General features: G+C 43.6%; 1 protein-coding gene across 5 annotated transcripts in view; it reads right to left on the reverse strand.

Annotated features, from left to right (window-relative positions):
- The window catches only part of gse1 (Gse1 coiled-coil protein), a 57,511-nt gene that overhangs the window by 26,217 nt on the left and 8,808 nt on the right, over nt 1-22,486 (reverse strand). Inside the window, exon 1 of one of the 5 annotated variants that reach the window (XM_034558076.1) lies at nt 12,709-12,971. The exons of 2 other annotated variants lie outside the window; for them this stretch is intronic. Coding sequence is in view for 2 of the 3 variants with exons in the window: in XM_034558057.1 (XP_034413948.1) it covers nt 230-263 (34 nt within the window). In the remaining variant the exon portion in view is untranslated. Of the gene's footprint in view, nt 1-229; nt 505-12,708; nt 12,972-22,486 lie in introns of those variants that run through there. 2 more of the 5 variants (XM_034558067.1, XM_034558057.1) reach the window with 2 other exon arrangements.

Raw genomic sequence — 22,486 nt, forward strand, 5'->3', positions numbered from 1 at the left:
TACTTCTGCTTGTATCGACCACACACATAAAACCATGGTACACACACGCACACACACACACACACACACACACGAGTAACACAGGTAAAGCGGAGACAACAATAGCTTGACAAATACACACACAGAAGCACACATCCGGAGGTCTGGCAGCAGTTCATGACCCCCCCCCCCCCCCCCTCCCCCCTCCTCCTCCTCCTCATAGATTAAGAGCGTGGCTGAAGCTCCTTACTGCACAAAGGAGTGGAGCCGCCTGGATCCCCCATGGCTGCATCTTCACGTTGAGCCCAGAACGGCACATACCGGCAGCCACCGACAGGACACACACCATCTTCCTGCTCCCCTCTCTCTTGCTCTCCGTCTATCTATCTCCTCTAACCCGTCCACCCTCTCTGCCTCTCTGCCTTCCTGTCTCTCCGGCTGCCGCTCACAAAGACCGTTTAGAGCTTATCTAACAAAGCAACACACGCTGCCTATCTCTCCCCTCCTTGCGCTCTCTCTCTCTCTCTCTCTCTCTCTCTCTCTCTCTCTAAGTGAGAAAACAGAAATTCTTAGCCTAGCAGCTGCTGCGATGTCACATGACCTCACCCACCCCCCATCCCTCCACTCCAGCCCTCCCTTCTCACACTCTCCCTCACTCCTCCTACTCCTCTCTCAACCTATAATTCCTCAGCCATTTGTAGATAACAGACACAGGCATGCATGCCCTGCCAAGGCGAGCTGGAGGAGGGGGAGGGGAGAGGAGGAGAAGAGCTGAGGAGGAGAGGAGTGCTCAGCCGGTCACAACATCTGACCCCATCGCTGGGGAGCGACAGGCAGTGTATGCATGTGTGTGTGTGTGTATGTATATAGATGGATGGGCAGGGGGCTAAATATGTGAGGTGCCCTTCCCTTCTTGAGACACAGAGACACAAAAAGAAAGAGAGAAGGAAACAAGGACATGTCCTGGCCTGTGTCAAGCCTGACGGCATAGAAGAGAAAGCCTTTTGTGTTAAAAGGTCTGCCTCAATTCAATTTGCTTTATTAGCATACTTGTTCTGTAACAACTGTAAATGCTCATCATGAAAAATGTAAGTGTAAGAAAGGCAACTACATTTCAAATAAAAAGGTAATCCAATCTTCTGAATAAACCATTACCATTTAATACAAATGAGGAAGTCAACAAGGAATACCAAAAATGTGCAATTGAAAACTTAACAGTGGCACACACACACACACACACAGCACACACACTGCACACAGGCTACACGCAGACAAACGCACTATAATTACTATAATAACTATTGGGTAATAGTTGTCAGGGGTAGAGGAGTTAGGAAAAGGGTAAAAGCCGGGGGTTGACTTCCCCTCTGTCCATCCTGCTGTCATTGCATTGTGAATGAGTCGTTTCTTTAGTCATTTCCTCCTTCAGGTCACTCGCTACTTTTCGCACAACAGCGAGGGAGCAAGAGCAGTGACGGAGAGAGATTATGAGCTACACGGTGGCCAGCATTGTGCCTAAGGCCACCTCTCGACAAAGCTCCTTTCTGTTCCTCAGGACTCCCTTGAGAAAACACAGGACTGGCTCACTCTCTTCTATCTTTGTCCCCCTCTTGCACCCTTCCCCTGTCTGTCTGTCTCTTTGCTGACTTCGTTGATGTTGTCTGTCAAAAGAAGCCTGCATGAGGCAACCCCAGCATCAAGTCCATATCATGGCAGGGGCTGAGGGGGTTGCAGGTGCGATCATAGCTTTCCCAAAAATTATGCTTGTTCAGTCCCTCTCTGCTGGTACTCGGAAGTAGAAATGGAGCACTCTGAAATTCTTTTTGAATGAAAAGTGCTTTATAAATAAAATGCATTATTATTAGCTCATGGGGCGTCCTGTGGCCTTGGGTTTGACCAACTTGGATGCATTTCAATTCTACTATCTCATGTCCAATAAAAGCCCATAACATACAAAAAGAGTAGAGCAGCTATACGAGAAATCGTAGAAACCCCAAACAGCTGAAAGCTCATCGATTACCAGTTTAACCACAGCACAGTTACTACTTTAAGGCACTGAAGATTGAAACACGCACAACAGGATTAAGTGAAAATCAATGAAAGCATTAAGGTGATGTGGGTGTGCAAGTCTAATAAAAGAGAACGGTATCACTCTCTCTCTCTCTCTCTCTGTATTCTTTCTAAACCAGAAAGCCACAAGCCGCACAAGGCTCTCTATTCACAGTCAGTGATGATGAATAGCATGATCCTAGCAATCCAGGATGAGTAATCTCTTATGACTTTCCAGATAAGTGAGCCTGCCTTCACCTCTTTACATCACTCAGTTACAAGTTACACACTTTTAGGCATTCCCTGACTCGACATTCTTCAAATATCCAGCAGATGGCATTGTCTCCCAATTAGTCAGAGGGAGTCCTCTGTAGATGAAACAGCATATGTTTAATCCATTTAATCCAGTGATACACCAAAGAAAAGTATTTTAAAGGATATTATTATGGATTATTAAAATGACAAAGGCTGCATCGACTTGCTAGATTTAGAACCCTAATGCAAAAGTTTGAGGTGAAAGGAATAAATTATACCTTTTGGCACTGTGGCAAACATTTGAAGATTTTTGCTGACAACCCAAGGGTTAAAAGGAGTCGGTTACACGCCAAGCTTCCTGATGCAATTAACCCATTGAATGCCGTTACGCCCTGAGGGAAAACAAAACAAAGCCCTGAAAGAAGAGGAATGTAGATTACAACAAACCACACTCAACATGATCCCGCCCATCCACATACACACACACAGCAGATTGACTGCTAAATGGCATACAGTAAACACACAGTTTTAACACCCCGCTGGGAGCAAAGCCGATCACTAACTCCTATAGTCAAACAAACACACACACACACACACACAGTTCCACCCTCTTGCTGTTTGGAATGCAGATTACTCCATATCACTCTCTCTCTCCTTCTCTCCTTCTCTCTTTCTCTCTCTCGCACACAAGTTCATGTAAAGTAAATCCTCTTGGCTCCTGTATGCCCCGGTCAATGACGAGATAATGCAGTGGCAGCTCGAGCTTGTGGTTAATCTTTAACCAGGATGGGATCAGCTCGTTAAAACTAGAAGAGAAGTGCCCCTGGCCCATCTATCTGATCACGCTACCAACTTGGCTCGGTCAAGTCCAATGCAGCAAGAATTGAGAGCTGTACTGCCTCCACTGTGCATTCAGGCTTTACTTCACTGGGGCAGGAGATGCCCCTTTTCTAGTGGCTGGGTATAGTACACATAAACTATATTGTAGCGCTGCTTAGGAACAGAACCAAACCGGTCAGTGTCTGCCCTCAAACGAACAATAAATAAGTCAGGGTAATAAACTCGTTGGCTCAACATGTGCGGTCAGGCAGGCAACTAAAGCACCATTTTTAAATGTCTTGCTGTGCTCAGCGTTGAATACTTTTGTAGCTCCTGTGTAACAGCTTCTGTGGTTTGGCGTTTTGTTCCACTCCTACATTCCTGTTCTTACTTTCCTCCAACAAATAGCACCCTAGCTGTTTCCTGATAATCTTCTTCTTGCTGTACCATCAGAGCGGCATTTGCTAATACAGAACAAACATTTACCACTGCTTCACATTAAACCGTTTTCACCAACAACCTACTACAAGGATTTTAATGTGAAGCAGGACAAGAAGTTGTTGTTGTTGTAATGAGCAAACAACTGAAATGTATTTATCTGTGCTTATCTGGTCAGGAGACCAGTTTTAAATACTGCAGGGAAGAAAAGTAAACTAGATGTGGAGTGAACTGGTGAAGAGCTGCGGGCGACATATGTTTACTGCAGTTTGTAGACCAGCAAGCCTCGACATTATCAAGATAAGCAACACCTTATACCATGCCATCTTGACAGAGATAAGTGGAAAACCCCTCAGATCATGAACTCTGATCACAATTGCTCATAATAGCAGGTATTAAAAAATGGAGCCATGACTCAGTGGTAAAGCATACTTCAACCAGAGGACACAGGTTCAAACACCCACCCTGCTGAAACGACCTGATGCAAGTAGCTCAGCCGCAGACACAGAAGGGATTTAGGGTTGGCTTGATGAGTACATGTCATCATGAATGGTTGACTGACTTGATGGCTGGCTGAATATGTGACGACAGGGGGGTGAAAAAGATGGGGAAAAGGGTAAGGAAGAAGTTCAGGATGAGCAAACGTCTACTAAAGATATAGAACGATGAAAAAGTTGGGTGCTTAAAATAGCAGAGATGCTGTAATGTTGATGAAAGCAACCTGGCAAAACAGAACGTAATATGGACATAATAGCATCTACCACATCATGGGATTTCTTTAAAAAATGACTATCTATTGACAGATTGGCAGAAAACAACCACTCTGTGGCTGACAAACTCAAAAAGTAAGTGATACACCGTTTATTAATAATACTCTTGTACTGTCCCCGTAGCAGCCGTTGAGGGTGTGATAAAGGAAGAAGATGATATTCAAGCTGGACTGGCAAGCATTCCTTAAAACAAACAAGAGAGCAGGAACCAAACCTCATAGTTAAAGGTTTGTTTGACTTCTGAGATGTCAGAGCAATCTACCCTCAGGCACTGTAGAATGGATGCGTACGTGAGAGAGATCGTGCAAGGGTTTGCATGCGCACACACACACACACACCTAGTGAGTGTGTGTGCGCATGCGTATCATCTCCTTTACTCCATACCAAAGAGAAATCCTAATGTCAGAGAAATCCTGAAACAGCATCACAGTGGTTACAGAGCAGCATAATCAAAGATGACAATTCCACTGATAGATGAGAGAATAGAAGAAAGGAGGGAAAAAGAAAAGGGAAACAAGAGAGGGAGAGAGAGAGCAAGATATCAATCAAGAAGTCAAAAGAGAGCCAGAGAGCATTGCCTGTGTCTGAGCTGTGATTATACAGCAGGCCTATATTATGGTGCCACCGCAGAGAATAAAGTACATCTCCCTCTGTCCTGGCTCACTGTCTTCAATACACACACACACATGCACACGCACACGCACGCGCACGCGCACACGCACACGCACACCTGTGCAAATAGCAAACGGAGCAGTCTTCCTGTCTTCCTTTACCTTGTGTGGCTGTAAATGACGCGGCTGTGTATGTGGGCGCACACCTTATTATTCATCCATCACCTCTTCCTTCTCTCGCCACCCCCTCCCAACAAAAACAGAGATTTCAAAGGACCAGCCGGCATCTCTCCCTATCTTCACCTTCCTCTCTTTTATTATCCAACACACACAGACACAGAGAAGCAGATTGTGTCTTGAGGGTAGGCACGAGCTGAGATGATTTTCTCTCCTCTCCTCCTCCCTGCATCCGACTCACCCACTCCAACAGCGCCATTTCCTCTGTCTGTTAATTACATAGCGGCTGTGGTAGGGTTTGCTCGGGTTGTGTGTGTGTGTGTGTACACACATATCATCTGGGGATAGTGTGGCTGTGTTCTCTGAGACACCAGCGTGGGCGTATGACAGAACAGTCTGGTTAAGCTTCACAGCGCTTCTTAGAGAGTGTGAACACACACATGTAGACACACACACACACACACACACACACACACAATGACAGAAACACACATAAGAGCCTCCTGTCTGTGTCTCTGGCTGTGGTCCATGCTCCAGGAGTCAAGCTGCTGTCTGTGTGGCTGTGCCCTCTGTAGCCCCTCGCTGGGGGGGAGAACCAGCCCTGTCGCTTCCCTGATGAGAGGGCCAGCTTCAGCCCTAGCCCAGCTGTTTGACTGAGAGAGGAAGTAGGGAGTCAGCTCTGACTCACTATCACTAGCATCATCATCATCAGGTCCTGACGACTGTCTCTTTTAATCAACCTCACCTGCTACAGAGAAGGGAAAAGGTGGCAGTGTGGCTCTTCCCAGCAGGGCAGGGAGATATGACAGATGTTACAGAATTCTCCCACGGACTAGAAGCAAACACGAACAAAGAAGGATCCGTCATGGTGCTTATCATGGTTGCTGTACCTGTGGATGCTGTTTGGTGCAGACAGCCTACACATACCAAGATACATTGCATTGTTCTGTACTGTAAAGCTCTCAGTGCCTGGGGACATCATTGCATGTAACATATTTCAGTTATCATCATCTTTCAACTTTCTCCCTCCTTCTCTCTTCACTCACTCTCTCTCCTCAGGAGATGAGCACTGTTTTCGCCAGCTCTCCTACATGCACCCCTCACTTCATCCTCTGTTCAACCTCTCTCTCCCCTCTATTCTCTCTGTATCTCTGTGATGTACTCTGCTGGGTTGTGGTTGCCTAATTAGCACTCCAAGTGCTCTGCATGGGCCCCGACTCCCAAGCGGCTCCACTGCACGAACACTCACGCACAAACACACGCAGGAGCAACAACTTGACTCTCCAAAGCAGGGTCTGGTGGCTGATAGTTGTAATCATGTAATTGGTTTAATTAGTGCGTGTTCCTGGCTGTACATGTATGTGCATGTCTGAATGTGTGGATGTTGTATGAACTGATGAATGAACCTATTTCCTAGAGGCAAGTAGAAGACACACCTTCTGTCGCCATGGCTTCCCATCTCAGTGAACAGCCCCAACGACAAGGTTTCTATTGGCCACAAAGCAGAGACCCGTGGGGTCCTTCATTCATTTAAGTAGTTTTAAGTATTGGACTAGCTCTTTGCAGAATAGAAGCTCACTGAAAGCATTTATTATTCTACAACACTTTAAAGGTCAAACCAGATTAATCTTAATAGCACTTCTGTTTCTGAATTACGAACAATTTCAGCATTGGTATTGCTTGGTTGTTATCTAGACCAGTGGAATGTGTGCAACCAATCGAAATCAGGGCTAAGATTAGTGTGCTCTATGCTGACTGACAAATGAATGACTGCATTCTTTCCAATGCTCAAATCCTCATGACTTCCCAAGTCTACACAGCCAATGTCTATGAATCAAGATTTCATTCCAAGATAAATGAAACACATCTACCATAGGTTTCACATGATCAGCCTTACGGTGGAGTTAAAATGATAATTCAATAAATTGAACAGAAAGATAATTGAGAACTATTTTGATTACTGATGAATAGTTTCATCCATGGCCTCTCTCGCTACTTATTTTCAGAACAAACAATTAATAGAAAAGATATTCATTATTAATAAGGAAAGTAACGGATAGTTGCAGCTCAACTTAAGAGTCCACTCCCAGTGAGCAACATGATAATGCTTTCTATCTAATGCTATGTGAAAGCCATGCGATAGCTCTAATTTAGACCATTTCCTTCTTGTGTATCTATTTTATGAATTTAGATTCATAGGGGAGGCACATATGGTTGATGTTAAAGGAGATATAAACAGATTCTTTTTTTTTTAAAGAACAGAGGCCCGAATAGATACCCTTAAGTAATGCCAATACCAGCCAGATAAAAACACTTCCAGCTGGCGACTAGATCTTCTGTGAGAACACGTTTAACACAGCAACTGTGGCCGACCCAAGATAGCTCTGTCCATGAGCTGATTACAAAACATGCAAGGCCACAAAAGCCACTTTACTTCTTGTCCTTGACCTCATACACAAGGAGGCATATTAACAAACAGATAAACATAATATGACAGTCAGCTGATATAGCAGATATCTCTGACAGAGAGGCAGAGAAACAGAGGAGGCGAAAGAGGCAACCAGACAGACATGTTGAAGAGAGAGAGACGCAGATAGAAGGGAAAAGAGAGATGATGATGATGATGATGATGTGATAGTGAAAGAAAAGGCTTTTGTTGAAGAGTAGCCTTTAGCACAATGCTGGGTTATACCGTGAGAGTGTGACTGGAGAAAGCACAAGGACCAGACAGATAGAACACATACACACACTGTATGATACATGCAGAGGCACACACACCAAAATGCTGAATGAAAGAAGCCCTATTTGGTGAGGGCAATAGTCAAGTATGGTCAGTATTGAGTGTGTGTGTGTGCGTGTGTGTGTGTGTGTGTGTGTGTGTGTGTGTACGATTCCCTTATCTACTGCTCTCATGTTGCCTGTGTTGTGTATGTTTGGCCAATGCTTATCAGGCCATAGAGTACGAAAACGACAGAAGCAAACATCAGCTACACAAACATACAAATAATCTAGATATCTATAGTGTGATCGGGTCTGGTGAATGTACAAGGTTGTTGTTTTTTGAGTGAATGAAAATGTTTTCCTTTTTTCCTCGAGCAATTTAATCCAAACTGAAGAGGGAAAATAAAAAAACAACGTCAACATTGTGAAAATGTTGCTGGTTTAATGTTAAAATGTTCTGCTGAGCAATGTTCTGCTGAGCAATGTTCTGCGTGCTCCTCGCATCACACTGGATGTGAGAGCAGCACTTATCCAATGCAGTTCGGGGAATCGGTCTTCAGCACGGGATTTCATGCCGACAAAGAAAGAACAGCGTGACTCTGCCTCAACTCAACCGCCTTGCATTGCGCATCATTTTGACGGCACAACAAACGCAATGCTCAAGTTTGGCAAACAAACATACAAATGTTTAGGGAGTAAAGAAACTGCGATAAAAAAGATACAATCAAGCCAAGTCAAAAGAAATTTTAAAATAAGTGGTTATGTAAAGTGAAACAAGTGTGAAGCTTAAAACAAATAAAAACAACATATACTCAATTATCCTTCTCCTGAAGAGAAATGGGTCAAATTGTGTGGCACCTGTTAACATCTGCTCGACACACCCACAGATGAATATATGAGAACAAGAACAAGAGATGTGTATATCATCTACAGCGCATTCACATACACTTATTTAAACAACATAAATAGCAAAAAGAAAAACTAAGATTCTCAGTTAAACTGTTACAAAAGAGCAGCCGGTATATGGGAACTAACTTTACAGGTTTTTTAGTGCAGCTTTTATTGACAGCCAGCCCTTGTTTACATTACCTGCAGACTTCTGTCATGAGATCAGGCCACTGTTTGGTGTGATGTCTCACACATTTCATTACATGTACAGTTAATTGTTTTGCCACACACACACACACACACACACACACACAGACACACACGTAACATTTTGCAAAAAGCAGCAGGCAAGAAAACAAGAGCCACAGGAAGTTTTTGGTTCTGCAGCTATCTACTTTACCACTTCTTCCTCTATCTGTGAATCTGTTGGTCTGCACAACCAACGTTCTGTTAGTCTTCCTTTCAGATAAATACTTTATGACCTGTTTGTTCAGCTGTCTTCACTGGTCATCACATTTACAACTTACCTTTACTACCTGTTTTTACAACCAGTAGGGGACGTTTGGACACACACAATCACTCACACTTGCGCTCTACATCCAAAAAGTGAAAAGGCATCCAACAGGACCTTGCTCCACGAGAAAAGCCGACAGAGGCGAAGAGAGAAAGATGATAGAAGCGATCGAGACATGTTGGCTGAGGAAAACCTGAATTTCCTAAACACCCAAGAGTGGTTTTGCTTCCATCACACTGGCAGACCACACAGCAGACACACAAAGAGAGCGGTGTGTGTACTGTGCAGCAACATTTTCCTACCAGCAACATTTTCCTACCACCTCAGGACATTGTTGTAATGCTAGTCAAATCCAAGCCTTGCCCAGTCAAACACATCCCATTGTCTCTAATATAACACCATGTAAACCCATGCAAAATCCTCTCTACAGTCTGTGCTATTCAAAGATATCAATGGGGTCTGTTGATAAGGAAATGCAAAGTGGGTCACCTTTAACTCCAGGCTCCTTGTGTAAACAGTATGGGGAGCTGCTTGGGACTCTCCTAATCACTCTCTAAACAGAGCCAGGTGCTGTTGCCACAGACAAACTGTCACAGACACTCTGCTCAACACAGCTGCCGTCTAGCCCCCCAGACACTCGCAGCACTGCAGGCTACGGCAGCATGACAAACAGGACGACGACACCTGAAAACATGCCAACCTAGGATAGGCGCTCTCACAGAATAAGGGTTTGACACATTTTAAATGGCAGGTCACAAGGAACAAATTATGTTGCTCTCTGCGCAACATTTGCATAAATAATCTTCCACTCTTATCATGTCCTGAACTATCAGACACATGTAAGTCTGTGACGAGGGAGGATGAATCCACCGAGAGTTAGCTAACTCACAGCTTCTGCCAAGGAGGTTTTGTTTGTTTCTCTGAAAATACTTTCTTTGAATTTGAGAAGTGATCCAGATCTGAGGACAAGCCTTTTGCTATTACTATGACACTCACACATACCACGGGGATTCGGACCCCTTTGGAAAAATGTTTGCAGGGTCAATAATTTAAGCATGTGTCAAATCATATTGTTTGTTCACTAACATTATGCATTATTGTTCACTAACATTATGCAAGACAAAGTGGATGTCTACCAGGTAGGGGAACAAACTAAACTGCATAGAGAAGGTGTGTTATGATTTACAACAAGTATACAACTTATTACTGCTTAACACTTAACAGTATTAATGTATGAAAATGCATTGCAATGGCCCATACACTGTTTCCATCATATACATCCAGTTTTAGTCAACTTCTATGCCATGAATTCATAAATTCACTTGTAGCTCACATATCTCGGATCAGTGACTGATTAAAATCTAGCAGCTCCCTGACAGGCTCACTGTTCTGCTCCACAGTTTAAATTAAATGCAGATACAACACATTTGCAGAAAAAACAACAACTATTGCATGACCACAACTATTCTATTCTCTTGAATGTGCACTTGATGATTTCTGAAGATGTAAATAATGTCAACATCAGTATGATGACACATGGTGAAAGGCAGCGATCAGAGATCAAACTGTGACAGCAGTCTGAGGTCAAATGTTGGGTTGTGTGTGTGTGCATGTGTTTATATGGGTGTTTTTTATGTAAGGAAATGGTCATAGCGTATTAATGACATTGGCTGCCATCAGTGGTAAAGGTGTTAGTTCAGACAGAGGATGAAACACTCATACAACTAGAACGCACTCTGAGAACACATACATCCACTATGACTTAATCTAGATTAGGCCTTTCATCAAAATACACATAGTGATTGAAAACCATATAGGATACATGCGCCATATGTCATATTACATCCAGCTGTTCATGTGAAAAACATCACAAGTGCCAAATTCCAGTTTCCAGGGTATTGTTTTTCATTTAAATTTCTAATTTGAAACCTGGCACCTGGCAAAATTGCCTCTCTGGTAAGTTAATGATGTTATATTATATAATAAATAAATAATAAATGTCCAAAAACAATGTCCATGAAAACGTTGTGTTTGTTGTGGCTTATTTTGGGACTGTGTGGTAAAAAAGAAAGAAAGAAAGAAGATGAAACTCAAACTCCACGTCTAGTATCAGCAACACTGTAAATGTGTCCCCTCCACTCAATTATTTTGAATATCCGCATTTTGTATTTTTCCTCTATAATCCATGCAAGTCGCATTGAGATAATAATGGACACCACAATATGCCCAAAATTACAGCACACAGGTATCTGACGGATATTTTTCTTACATGGCAGACGTATGGATGTAATCAATTATCTATTTCTAGCACTAGTCAGTAGCTGTTAAAGACACCAGGAGGGCAGCCCCACTATAAAAACCAGGAGGCTCTAATTGCCTGCTCTTGCAGGTATGGCCAACCTTATCAGCAGCAGCTAAAACACACAACAAAGCTCCTTCTGGCTGCAGATAAACTCAACCCGCCGCACAGTTTGTTCAGTAAAGCCTGTTGCTTCACGGCTGTGTTTGTAGACCCCGTTTCAAACCCGAGAGGTGTACGAGCGTGATGAGCGGTGCGTGCGTGTGTGCGTGCGTGTGTGTGTGTGTGTGTGTGTGTGTGTGTGTTCTCAACAGAAGCAGCTGTTGTATGCGCCTGGAGTTCAAGAGAAGTGAAGGAGCGCGTGGGAAGTGATTCAACACGGTCCACCTGCCACGCGCACGTGTACACGCACACACACACACACACACACACACACACACACACACACGGGGTCAAAGCCTTCACCCGAGAGCAGCAAATGGTCACCATGTGTCACTAACGCAGGCACAGACACAAACAGAGAAAATGCCCCATTCATGGACGGGCTGCGCTGCTCTGAAGCAGCAACCCCGACCAGACGCTCTCCAATCATTTTAAAGGAGCCATCGTGACTGGAGACTACGAATTACAGACCAAGTAAAGCCAGTAATACAGTTGTACATAGAGAACCTACAGTGAGCGTAAATAGCTTATGCAGAAACCCTGTGGGCTGTGCTTTACATAATAATCACAACAGCGCGCCGGTAACAATGTTACAAGAAGTTAATTTGAGGGGGTGGGGGTCGCCCGCTATTCCTTTCAGGAAAAAAAAACCTTAACAAAGCGGATTATAAACATCAGATAATCAAAAAAAACATCTTAAACCGCCACCTGAACCCACGGGAGTGGCTCTTTCTTTCTCTTTCAGTAGCACTGACGCTCTCTTTCTTGTATTCCTCGTCTCTCAATCACACACGAACACACTCACACAAACACACTCGCACACACACACGCGCGCGAGCACATCCACGTACACACACGGGGGCTCCGCACCGACCTTCGAAAAAAAAAAAGAAGAAAAAAAACAACTAGCACCCGTTATATCGCAATGACTTCCTCAACATAACCCTCGCCGTAGGCTCGCGCTCGTTCACACGAACAACCTCCAGGTTTGAGAATATAACTACAGGTCTACACCGAATTACTCACCGCAAACAAGTATGGGCTAGTCCAGTGTTTAAATGTGTAAATGTCTCCCTCCGTTAGCGGTAAAAGCGCGGATCCATCCCTCCGTCGAGAACAGAGAGTCTGCACTTTGTTGTCACGCAGGAAGCTCCGACGCCTAGCGTGGCCACGGGGACGGAGCGCAGCACAGCAGAGAGCCGGGGAGAGGAGGAGAGAGGCGGCCGGCTGCTGGGAGCCGGGAGGTGGGGCTTCCTCTCCGGCGGGGGCCGGACAGACAGACAGACAGACAAGCCTGAAGGGGGCGGGGGGTAAAAGCACCTGCTCCCCCCGTCACGCCTCCAGTCCACGGAGCTGACCCCGCATTGTCCCCCCCCAATGGGATAAAGAATGTGCCGTCCATCCCCAACCAGGGTAGAGAGAGTCACTTCCTGTTCATTTAAAATAACCACAAATATGTGAAGAACTTATATCTACAAATTCAATATGATAAATGAAGGGAGACAATATGAATAGCCAACAATGATCTATTCATCGACTCTTCTTAAACAACAATTAGCCTGCGTTATTTATACATGTTTTGACAGACCATATTATTGTTTTTTGTTTCATTAATTTGAATATCCTGTTACCTTTTTTTACATATATTGTCTTTCTTTTGGGATGGAACTGAAGCTTCAACGACAACAACATACATTAAAGACCCCTTTGTTTTGCTCGTTACTAATATTGCATGACGATACAGTACATACAGTAGGTTAATAACAAGAAGAGTAATTGCATCAAGTGACCATAAGGGGACAGTCACCCACCAAAAGCACAGAGAAGCCTCAGCTGACAACCTCTTCCCCTTTCTGGCTTATCAATGGTTTTACTGTGGATTAGATACCAGAGACTGCACAGGCTGTAAAATCAAAGCCGCACTTGTAAGCAGTAAAGACAGGGTGTGCTCCCAAAGCCAAGGATGAAAACAAGGATTAAACAGGTGATAGCTGGGGAGGAAGCGGGATGAGGCCCTTTTCACTTTGTGCTGTAAATTGCTAATTGCGTGCAATGCATTGGATCAAATGCCGGCCTATTATAAATGATGTGTCTCCCGCCTCAGCTCACTTCTCCGTGCTCACAGAAGGCACAGTACAGCATAGAAAAGAAACACTACACAGCGTTATCCTTTATGCAGCATAAGTCTTCTCTTCTGAGTGAATATTGTATGTGTGCGTGTGTCAAGATGTGTTTGTGATTATGCCAGCATGTCTTGTCTTTCATCCAAGTGATAGTGTATCCCTCACCTCTACTTGACCTGCGAGGGAGAGAGCAGGTATCCACAGTATCCTGACCAACGATGCAGCACGGAGACCTCAGCCTTTGATCTGCCTGCTGTCTGTACACATGCTACCCCCACGACAGCTCTAGACACCAAGGCAGCCCCCTTCTGTTCAATTAGTCAAATAATCAGTCATTTGGGTATTAAAAGGACAATATTTTTTAGTCAATTAGTCATTTTCTATGGTCTTTTTTTTATCACTGTTCTCTAATGACTCTTTAGTCATTGCTGGTGATTAGTCATTGCTATTAGGGATAAGTCATTACAGGAAAATAATAGTCAAATATCTGATATCACAATTATATTCACAAATATGTTTTGGTCTTTAATAAGCACCAGATCATTCAGCATGACTACATTCATCCGAGCAACAGAAATACTAGAAATACCTTTTTTTTCCCCTCCAATATAATAATTAATTTTAACAATGATATGCTGTGACTATTAATCGCCTTTTAATTTTTGAGTCACAGTCAATTAGCTTACCAATATGTACAGTGCAGGTAAGACACAACACTAAAGGCTCACCAATGCTACGCTCCCTGTACAACTTTCCTCCTCAGTGCAAATAACAACAATAATTTAGCTTAAATGAACATAAATAGTTTGAAAGAAAAGCTTGGAAAGACTGAACCCATTTAAAAGCTCAAACATAGACCTTTATAATTTTGTTACATATTTCAAAAATACTCATTTGCACTGTGTGTCTCCCACCATGAGCCTTTCCTAATTACTATTCCTCTTTTCAGCCGCAGGTGCACTACTGTACAACTATGGGAGGCTGCAGGGTATTCTCTTCTCCTCCTCCTCCTGTCCTCTTTCACCAGCCCTCCTTTACCACCTCCACCTCCTTTCTTTGATACTAAATTCCCACCATCCCTCATTGATTTGACTACTTGCCATTTCACATCCTCGTTCCTAACATTGCCTTCTCCCCCGTCTCCTTATCTCTGCAGCCTTTACCTCCCTATGCACCTTCCACACTCTCCCCCTCTCTCTTTCTCTTTCTCTCTCTCTCTCTCTCTCTCTCTCAGCTGTGGACCTGGCCTTAGGCATCGTTAGCTTAATTTAATAAAGGGGCTTAAGCTTTTGAGAGGCTTTTGAAGGATATGACTGCTGTTACATTCATTTCAATCTATCAGCCACTAGAGACACAGCCTCGTTAAATGGCTGAGAAGGAGAGCGAGAGTGTGTCTGTCTCTGTGTGTGTGTGTGTGTGTTGGGAGATTGTGATAACAATGGTTCTAATTATTAGAGCTACGATGGAATCACACACCTTGTGAACTCACAACTCACTCCAGCTCTACCTAGTACTCTGTAGTGTTGTGTTGGTTGGTTGTACAGTGGATGAGAACGTCTGTATCATATTTGTGTGTTAGCATATATGTCTTGTGCACGCCAGTATGCACATTGATGGTGGAGAGGGGCGTCTGGTGGATGAATTGTGCTGCCCTGTGAAAGCATGCACGCTTTCCTCCCCCAAGGCATCTAAAAAGAATGGCTCTTTCACCTCCTTTTTGAACTCCCGCGCTCCTCTCAAAGACAAATAGCACAAACTCCCCCCTACCTCCTGCCTCGCCTCTATTATGTGGACGACAAGTGGCAGCGCTTTTAGCCTTCGCCATGGGGATACACACTTAGAGAGATGCTGGGGTAGAAAAGACTTCAGCCCCCCTTCTGGACATCCTGCCTGGGCCCCCTATTACTCTGGGTCTTCTATCCAGAATAAATGCTCGGCTTTGCCTCCAACCTCCATCACCCACACAACACCTCAGCAATCCAAGCAAGCACAAAAAAACGTAAAAGAAAACCAACAGGCCTTGTGTATGTCTGTACAAGCATATGCGCTTGTGAGCGTGAGGGCTGCAGGGCATGTGCTTTACCTCTGGGGTGTGTGTTCCACATTCTTCCCAGGCAGATATTAAATTAAGGCGATAGAGGTAATTAACATGCAGATCAGATGCCACACGGAAGACAGAGGAGGGGCCCAGCAAAGCGACAGATTAAGCCAGAAAGAGAGAGAGGGATAGATGTAAAGACAGTAAGTAAAGGGAGATATAACACGGAGGAGTGAGGCCCTGCACTGTTTAACTAACCTGCTGTCGTCATTGTGTTACCACACAGCTGTACACAGCTGTCCTACACGTATGAATAATGGCATCAGTATACAAACAGAGAGAAAGCATATAGCTGCATCTAATGACTTATTTCATTATCAATTATTAGGACAATTAATTTCTTGATTAATTGTCTATAAATAGGCTTTTAAGAATAGCCAACAAATTAATTAATTGACTAACCGTTTCAGCTTTAAATGTGATCGAGTAGAAACCTAAAGATTTTTCCATTTTGTAACCCTAACCTTAAACCACAGTTCTAGAAAATGTTATTTAAATGAATCAATATATCTTAATTGATACAAATATACCAAGAGGTAGTATTCACTGAAAAATGTACTTATTCACCAGTTTATTCAGGCACAAATGTATAGTCTAATGCTATTTAATTAAATAAATCTGAAACGTGGAGCTCATTTTCAGTGATAAATTGCAAGTGAAATTGTTAACTAAACCCATAGCTGAGTCTTCAAAACATAGTATACATTTTAGAAAGTGCCCATAAATTTATAGCATGTTAATCTTGAAACAAAAGACAGACAAAACAGACAGAGAGGCCATATCTATATACACACACACCAACTTGAAATAAATCTTATACAGTTCAATTAGTGCCTATACGTTTTTGCTTTCCTGACCCTTTAACCTAGACCCCAGCCTCACAGCCAAACATCAGACACCTTCTGACTGACAGTCACACACGACCAATCGCAAGACACTTACCTATCCTTCAACCAATTAGAAATGCAGGGTATGATCTGTCTTCAAGCCTCTGTGAGCTAGAGTAGACTTTATGGAGATTAAATGAGGGTTGCAGAGTAATCTCTTTCATGTTTACTTTACATGGCTCTAAATATGCTGCTTATCCACCCCTCCACTTATTTACATACATACATATGCTTCAACATATGGTGTAGCTCCAAAGCCTTGCTATAAAAACAGGTCAAAGCCCACAAAAGCAAACAAGAAACTAAAGCTGAAGAAAAGGAGATGTGTGAGTAGGGAGTAGGTCTGTGGATAGAGCATGCTTGGCTATGTTCCCTCCTTGCTTTCCTCCTACTATCTAAGCGTCTGTGTATGTGTGTGTGAGCAACAGGGGAGTGTGGTGAGGCCTATTAACAGACGTAGTGGTAATAGGCAGGGGGAGCCAGGATGTGTCTGAGCCACTGACCTGCCCATTAGCTCTCTCCACTCCGCTAAGCCCTCGCATCGATCACCCAGCCACACATAATTGATCTGGAAAACCAGGCACGAGCGCACTACTTAGACGTACCCTTCGCCTCTCAATATTACCGTGGGTGTGTGCGTTTGAGGGTGAGAGAGAAAGAGAGAGAGGATGTGTGTGTGTGTGTGTGTGATGGTAAATATGTGAGTTTGTTTTATTTTTAGGAATGTTTGAAAGGCTCCTGGGTCTGAGTGGACACACACATCCACAGACACCCTTCATTAAACTTATAAAAAGGCAGAGGAATTGAGAAGACCGTTATATCATTCTTCCCATTATTCAAATGTATTCCACCTTTCCACCTCTCCGCTGTGACATAATTAACAATGTACACTCCTCTATTAGCCACAGCATAATTGTTAGCTGTCAGTGGGAATGTTCAGAGCACATAGACACCCTTAACCCACTCAGCACTTTGCCCAAGTGCATACACACAAACATAGACAAGCACAAAATATATATACTCATACTAATATGCGTATACACATACGTACTTGTTCACTCATTGTACCTCCATTCTCATGTTATACTTATACTGCCCTAATTGCAGCAGCAGTTAGTTAAGAGTTTAATCTTTATGGAGAATATCTAATCTAAAACTACTAATTACAATAAATTGTTCCCTCCTCGATCTCATTGTAGAGATGAAGCCTCACCGCCCGTTCCCTTCAATACACCAGCGGAGAGGCACCAGAATAACCACTCTGACGAAGAAAGGAACAAAGATGAAGAGAGGTAATTTGGGATACAATGACTATTTTACTGTCATGCTTACTGCAGAAAAGGGAAGAAAATAAAAGGGGAAAAGGTGCAGAGAGGAGGGAGGAAGGCTTCAAATAGAGAGTGGGGAAAGGAAAGAGATGGGGCCAGTACAGATGGAGTCGGTAGGCAGCAGATGCGACTGTGTTTCCATGAAGAACGGAGGGAAAAAAGGAACCTGTGAGATGAAGGAGGCAAACAGCAAAGAGCTGTTTTTACACATACAAACACCCATAAACACCTGCACATTTATGAAAACACATTCTAACACACAGCATGGCAATGACTGGCAATCACAGTAAACAAATCAATTGAACAGATGAAACAGCTCTGAGCTCAGAATACTTTATTGTAAACAAGGACTTTGGTACGTGTCTGAGTTTGAAAGGCTCTGATATCACTTATTCTCATGTTAAACTTAACATGGAGGTTCACACATTATAAGAGAACCACTGACTTGATGAATAAGAGTGGGAGAGTTTTGAGGACAATCTCTTAAAATATCAAAACATAATATTCCATAAAACCTTGGTTCTTTTCCATTATCCCCGCCCTTTTACACACACACACTTACTCCCATATATTTTCACCCACCCCCACAGATGCACGCATACCCTCAAACAGATGGCACAGGGACGATGATAGCCAAACCAATTATTTATCTAATTATGAGTTACCACTTAACAGCATAATCTCCCCCCGCAATTGTAAGGTATTAAAATAGGGGTGATTAAGGGGGTTATGCAAATCTAAACAAAATCATTACACTTGCATTGGAGTTAACAGGGGCAACCCGGTGGCATCCATACTGAGCATTCCTAACATTCACACTACCATGTTGTAAAGTACTGTTTCTTTGGTTTGATTGGCAGATAAGTCCACAAATGATCAACATCATGCAGAGAGGGATACATGTACAGGAAATGGAGAGCGAGAGAGGGAGAGGGGGAGAGAGGGAGAGGGAGAGAGAGAGAGAGAGATAGAGAGAGAGAGATATGGAGCAGTGGCCTGTGTGAGTTCAAGCTCATGCTAATAGGGTAATTGCATTGATTTCCATTTAGCTGCACTCTCTGATGTTATTTACAGCATTTAGCCCGACAAACAAGGCCTTTCTTTTTTCTCCCAGCTTGCTTTTAACTAGCCGTGACACACTGTCAACCCCTTTTCTTTTACCCTCTGCCCCCCTTAACCCTTTTCACAACTGCCAAAACAGCCAAATACATTATTAGGCCATTAATAGCAGTCATGCTCACACATCCCCCCTCCTGATTCATTCCAGTATATGCAGTCCCTCCCTCCCTCGTCCTCTCAGGCCGGTTGGCATGGGCACTGAGCTGCTTTGAAGTGGTCTTGTTTATTCAACCAGCCTGAGATACGTGTGTGGTGGAGTGAGGGGTGGGAGGGCTTTGTTTCGCTGGACCAAATGTCAATGCCTTACAACAAGTGTTGAGGCCAAATTATGCTTTTTATTCAAGGTGTTCTGGAAACTTTGGAGGTGCTCCCAACACTGCTGAGGCGCAGCTCCTCCTAATGTTGTGGCAATGTGGGATACGTATGCAATGACTACAAGAACTGATCATTTGGGCTCCTCTGTATTCTCCTCTCTATGAATCTGGTGTCGTTAGTGTCTGTTGATAGGGAAATGTACTTTTCAGTAATGCCAGACAAACTTGAATTTTATTATCTAACAAAGCCTTTACGTGCAGTAATTGTTGCTCTATGTCAACAAATTGAATAAGAGAATATAAACATGATTTCTTCAGATACAAAAATTATCTTTCTATCATATGAAACTTGCATCTTGTGTTTTTATTGTGGTGCTATGACAGTCAACAAGTTAAACCCAATCAGCATTTAGAAGTCTGCCTTCTCTCACCTCCCTTTCTCACAAGTCTCACAACAGAAGACTTCATGAGAGAAAGAGAGCACGAGAAAGAGAGTGGCATGATTAGCATGCAGCAAACAGGGTGTTGTATTAGTGCTGTATTAATGCGATGGTCACGTCCGGGACAAAGACAGACTGCATTAAGCTCATCATCACTCCTCTGCACACATCAAGGACTCTGCCGAGAACTACGAAGTACCGCGCCAGTTAACGAGCAACAGGACATGTGGTAGTTCTTTATGTGCGTGTTGAGTGAACACAGTTCACTTTTTCATGCATGTGGTGCTTGTGGGTTAAAAATGCAACAGGGCATGGGGTCGTTCTGTAATGTGTGTTTTGTATGTTCAATGCGAACGTATGTGTTCTGTGCGCTATGTTTGCAAAAAGCGTCCTCACATGTGACTCATTTCATTCACATTCGAGGGCTGTGTGGGCGGTAAATTGGCTTGGTATTAATACCACATACACACTAGTGTGTGCAAGTGTGCGTGTTATACATACATATCAGTGTAACATATGCAATTTGGGTTTCGCCAAAGAGTATTGCAGTACCATCAGTGCCCACTTGTTTTAACATCGCCAGTCTCTCCTTAATGTAGCATCGTTAGTACCATGCTGTACACAGAGCTCCAAGGTAAATGCATCTGCATTCACAAAAAAGGTTTTCACTTTCGCACAAGCAGAGAGAGAGCAACAGCGTGTCAAGGATCATCTAACGAATGTGTTATTCAAGTGTTTTAAGAGTTTCTTTTTATCACAGCCTTTTCTCAGTAGTTTCAGGAGGTGATGGTCAAAGAAAGGCATTTATTCAGCCAACATTTTGCTACTATACAGGGATCTTTACAATCCAGCAGCCCTCTAGCTCCTGCCGATGAACTAACATGGCTGATAAAAAAAGCTCTATAGAGATGGTATGTGCCTATTTTGCTTTAGAAAGAGATACACTGTGACATCAATCATGACCCACTGCTACAACGCTGCAGCTATGACAGTGATTTTACAGGTCAAGAACAGGTGTGGTCTCTCTGAATCACTGCCAATGAATATAAAGATTAGGATACTTTACACACTATCGCTATGTTTCCCTCACTCTCCCTCCCTCCATTACTTCCTTTCCCCCTGGGGGTTCAAACAGCAATAGCAAGCGTCCTAGAGTAAGAAGATAAGGGAGGCTAAGGCGCTTCTATCCTCACAGAACACACACTTTTCGAGGGATAAGCTAAGGACTAGTCCGGATCCTCGAAACACACAAACACGAAGAAGCAGACGTTACAAAGCAGAAGCTCTCATCTCACCACTAAGCAAGCAGGGGAAGGAGGGAGGGAAGATGAGGAGAGAATGAAAGGATTTAGTCTTCATCTGCGGATGAACATGCCATCTCCTCCTCCCTGTTAGCATGGACTCCCTTGCTACCTCTAATTGCCGATTGAGCCCTTTTTTCAGCTTTGTCAGCCTGTGCCCTTAAACACTGTGCCCTTAAAGTTGTCTTTGGACAACTGGGTTACTGATAACTGATGACATGAAGCGTTTTGTAACACTCTTTAGATTCCAAAGCAACATAAGCTATGGCTATGAACATTAGAAACACATTCCTTAAGCCAAGCGAACGCTTCACACTCCTCCGACACACTTTCCCCGCATGCAGCTGGTGTGTGCTTAAAGCCAGCAGGGCAATGCTGTGCATGTCAGTGTGTATGTGCATGCAAAATGTGAGTAAATGTTTGAGTGTGGTTGTCTGTGTACATGAGTGCTTGAGGTCTCACCTGGGGGATGAGAAATTAACACAAGCAAATTTTACTGCGTTCATTTTCATTTTGCTGGTAACAAGACCATCTGCTAACCATCCTGCTCTACACAGAAAAGAAAAAAAAGAGAAGTGGACTCGTCTGCAATCACTCCCACAGTCCATTTCTCTCTCCGCACCCCCCTCCACCCTCTCTCTCTAACACGGTGAGGGGCAGAGATAACACCTCAAGGCCATGATGTTGCTGCCAGCCTTTAAACCTCTCCGTCTCCCTCTGCCTTGCTCTCTGTGGTTTTCGTGATGAAAGAGGGGAGGCAGATCAGAGGAAAACATGGCAGCCAAGAGACTTGTATCCGCAGCCAAGGCTAAAACCAGAGCACAGAGTCACTGCCCTTCCCCATTCTCCAATAGCACAGACTTGTGGACACCCATCGATACATATACAAACGCATGCACACTGGCATACATTACAACCAAATATGTTATGTATATACAACATATGAAATAGTGTATGCTTGCACCTACACAGGGATGAACTGATCTGTTTGAGTGTGCATGTGTTTGTCTGTGTTAGGATACAGATGGGCTCCAGTGGGCTGTTACAAACCCTCTCTGACAGCGGCTTATTGAGGGCATTGGCCTTTGGCTCTCGCATCTGTCGGTGTTGAGTAGCCAAAACACACCGATTAATAAAAGCTTAAATGCATGAAAAATGCATATTTATGCACACACATTCAATTTAGTATATTAT

Source organism: Cyclopterus lumpus, chromosome 3 (genome assembly GCF_009769545.1).
Source record: "Cyclopterus lumpus isolate fCycLum1 chromosome 3, fCycLum1.pri, whole genome shotgun sequence".
Lineage (NCBI taxonomy): Eukaryota > Metazoa > Chordata > Actinopteri > Perciformes > Cyclopteridae > Cyclopterus > Cyclopterus lumpus.